The sequence below is a fragment of the Austrofundulus limnaeus genome, unplaced genomic scaffold (genome assembly GCF_001266775.1).
Source record: "Austrofundulus limnaeus strain Quisiro unplaced genomic scaffold, Austrofundulus_limnaeus-1.0 Scaffold1065, whole genome shotgun sequence".
Taxonomy (NCBI): Eukaryota; Metazoa; Chordata; class Actinopteri; order Cyprinodontiformes; family Rivulidae; genus Austrofundulus; species Austrofundulus limnaeus.
Window position 1 is genome coordinate 37,829 of NW_013953467.1, and position 989 is coordinate 38,817.

At 40.1% G+C, this 989-nt stretch overlaps 1 protein-coding gene across 1 annotated transcript in view; it reads right to left on the minus strand.

Moving 5' to 3' along the window:
- The window catches only part of LOC106533971 (serine-rich coiled-coil domain-containing protein 2), a gene marked incomplete in the record, with an annotated part of 44,447 nt that overhangs the window by 15,492 nt on the left and 27,966 nt on the right, over nt 1–989 (minus strand). The window contains 2 exon segments of the mRNA XM_014030459.1: nt 220–298; nt 690–780. Coding sequence (XP_013885913.1) covers nt 220–298; nt 690–780 — 170 coding nt within the window.

Sequence of the window (989 nt, forward strand, 5' to 3'; positions counted from 1 at the left end):
ATATCGGGATATATCGTATCGTGACCCCTCTGTTATGATACGTATTGTATCGCCAAATTCTTGTCAATACACAGCCCTACATAATACAGCCGTTTGGTAGATACATGTATCGACTTAATTTTGCTCTAACTGCCCATCTTTTATTGTCACAAATGATCCCCACCCACTTGTCAGTCATTTGAGGGGACCCCTCTGGCTCCRCCCCTGTTTTTTCCTCACCTRTCGTTGTCGTTGCTGGTGTCGTGTGTTTCCCAGCAGAGTTGTCTCCACTGAGCCATGTGGGACAATCCGTCTCCATCTGTCAGATTCAGAACACCAGAACCATCCAACAGGTTAAAGAGGATAATTAGCAAACCTCTGTAATAGTCTAATATGACAAAATATTAATAAATGTGAAATCTGCTGCCAGTGCTTCTTTAAGRTCGCCATGAAAATCTGTGTCTCAMTCCCTGACATYAATTTTCATGAGACATAAAGAAAAAATAAAGGCTTCAAACTGATAATGACAAGAGAGTTTCTTAAGAAAACTCCTTATTATACTAAAACCTTTTCTATTATATGTTAAAAATAAGTTATAAACAGAAAAAACAGGTTTGATTTAAGCAATTTTAGAAAACTTTATGCAGGCAACATAATTACATGGTTCTGCAAACAATTCCTTTTGCCACATCATAAAGTTGTAAACTCACCGCTGTGCAACGAGGAATCATCTGGGAAGTCTGCATCCAGCATGAGGTCATCGTCCGCTAAATCACACGAGTCCAAGTGATTTAGGAGCTCCTAGAAAAGAAAACAGGATTTGAAAWTGTTTGAAAGCTAAAAYGTCSTCTCAGTTTCTTAAAGAAAACCACATCATTGTGACTCTTCAACAGTATAGACTTGAATAAGAACACTAGACTAAGCCCCGCCCATCCCGTCCACTGTGTGACAGCATGGAGGAGCAGAACATGGAGCAGAACATGGAGGAGCAGAACATGGAGGAGCAGAAC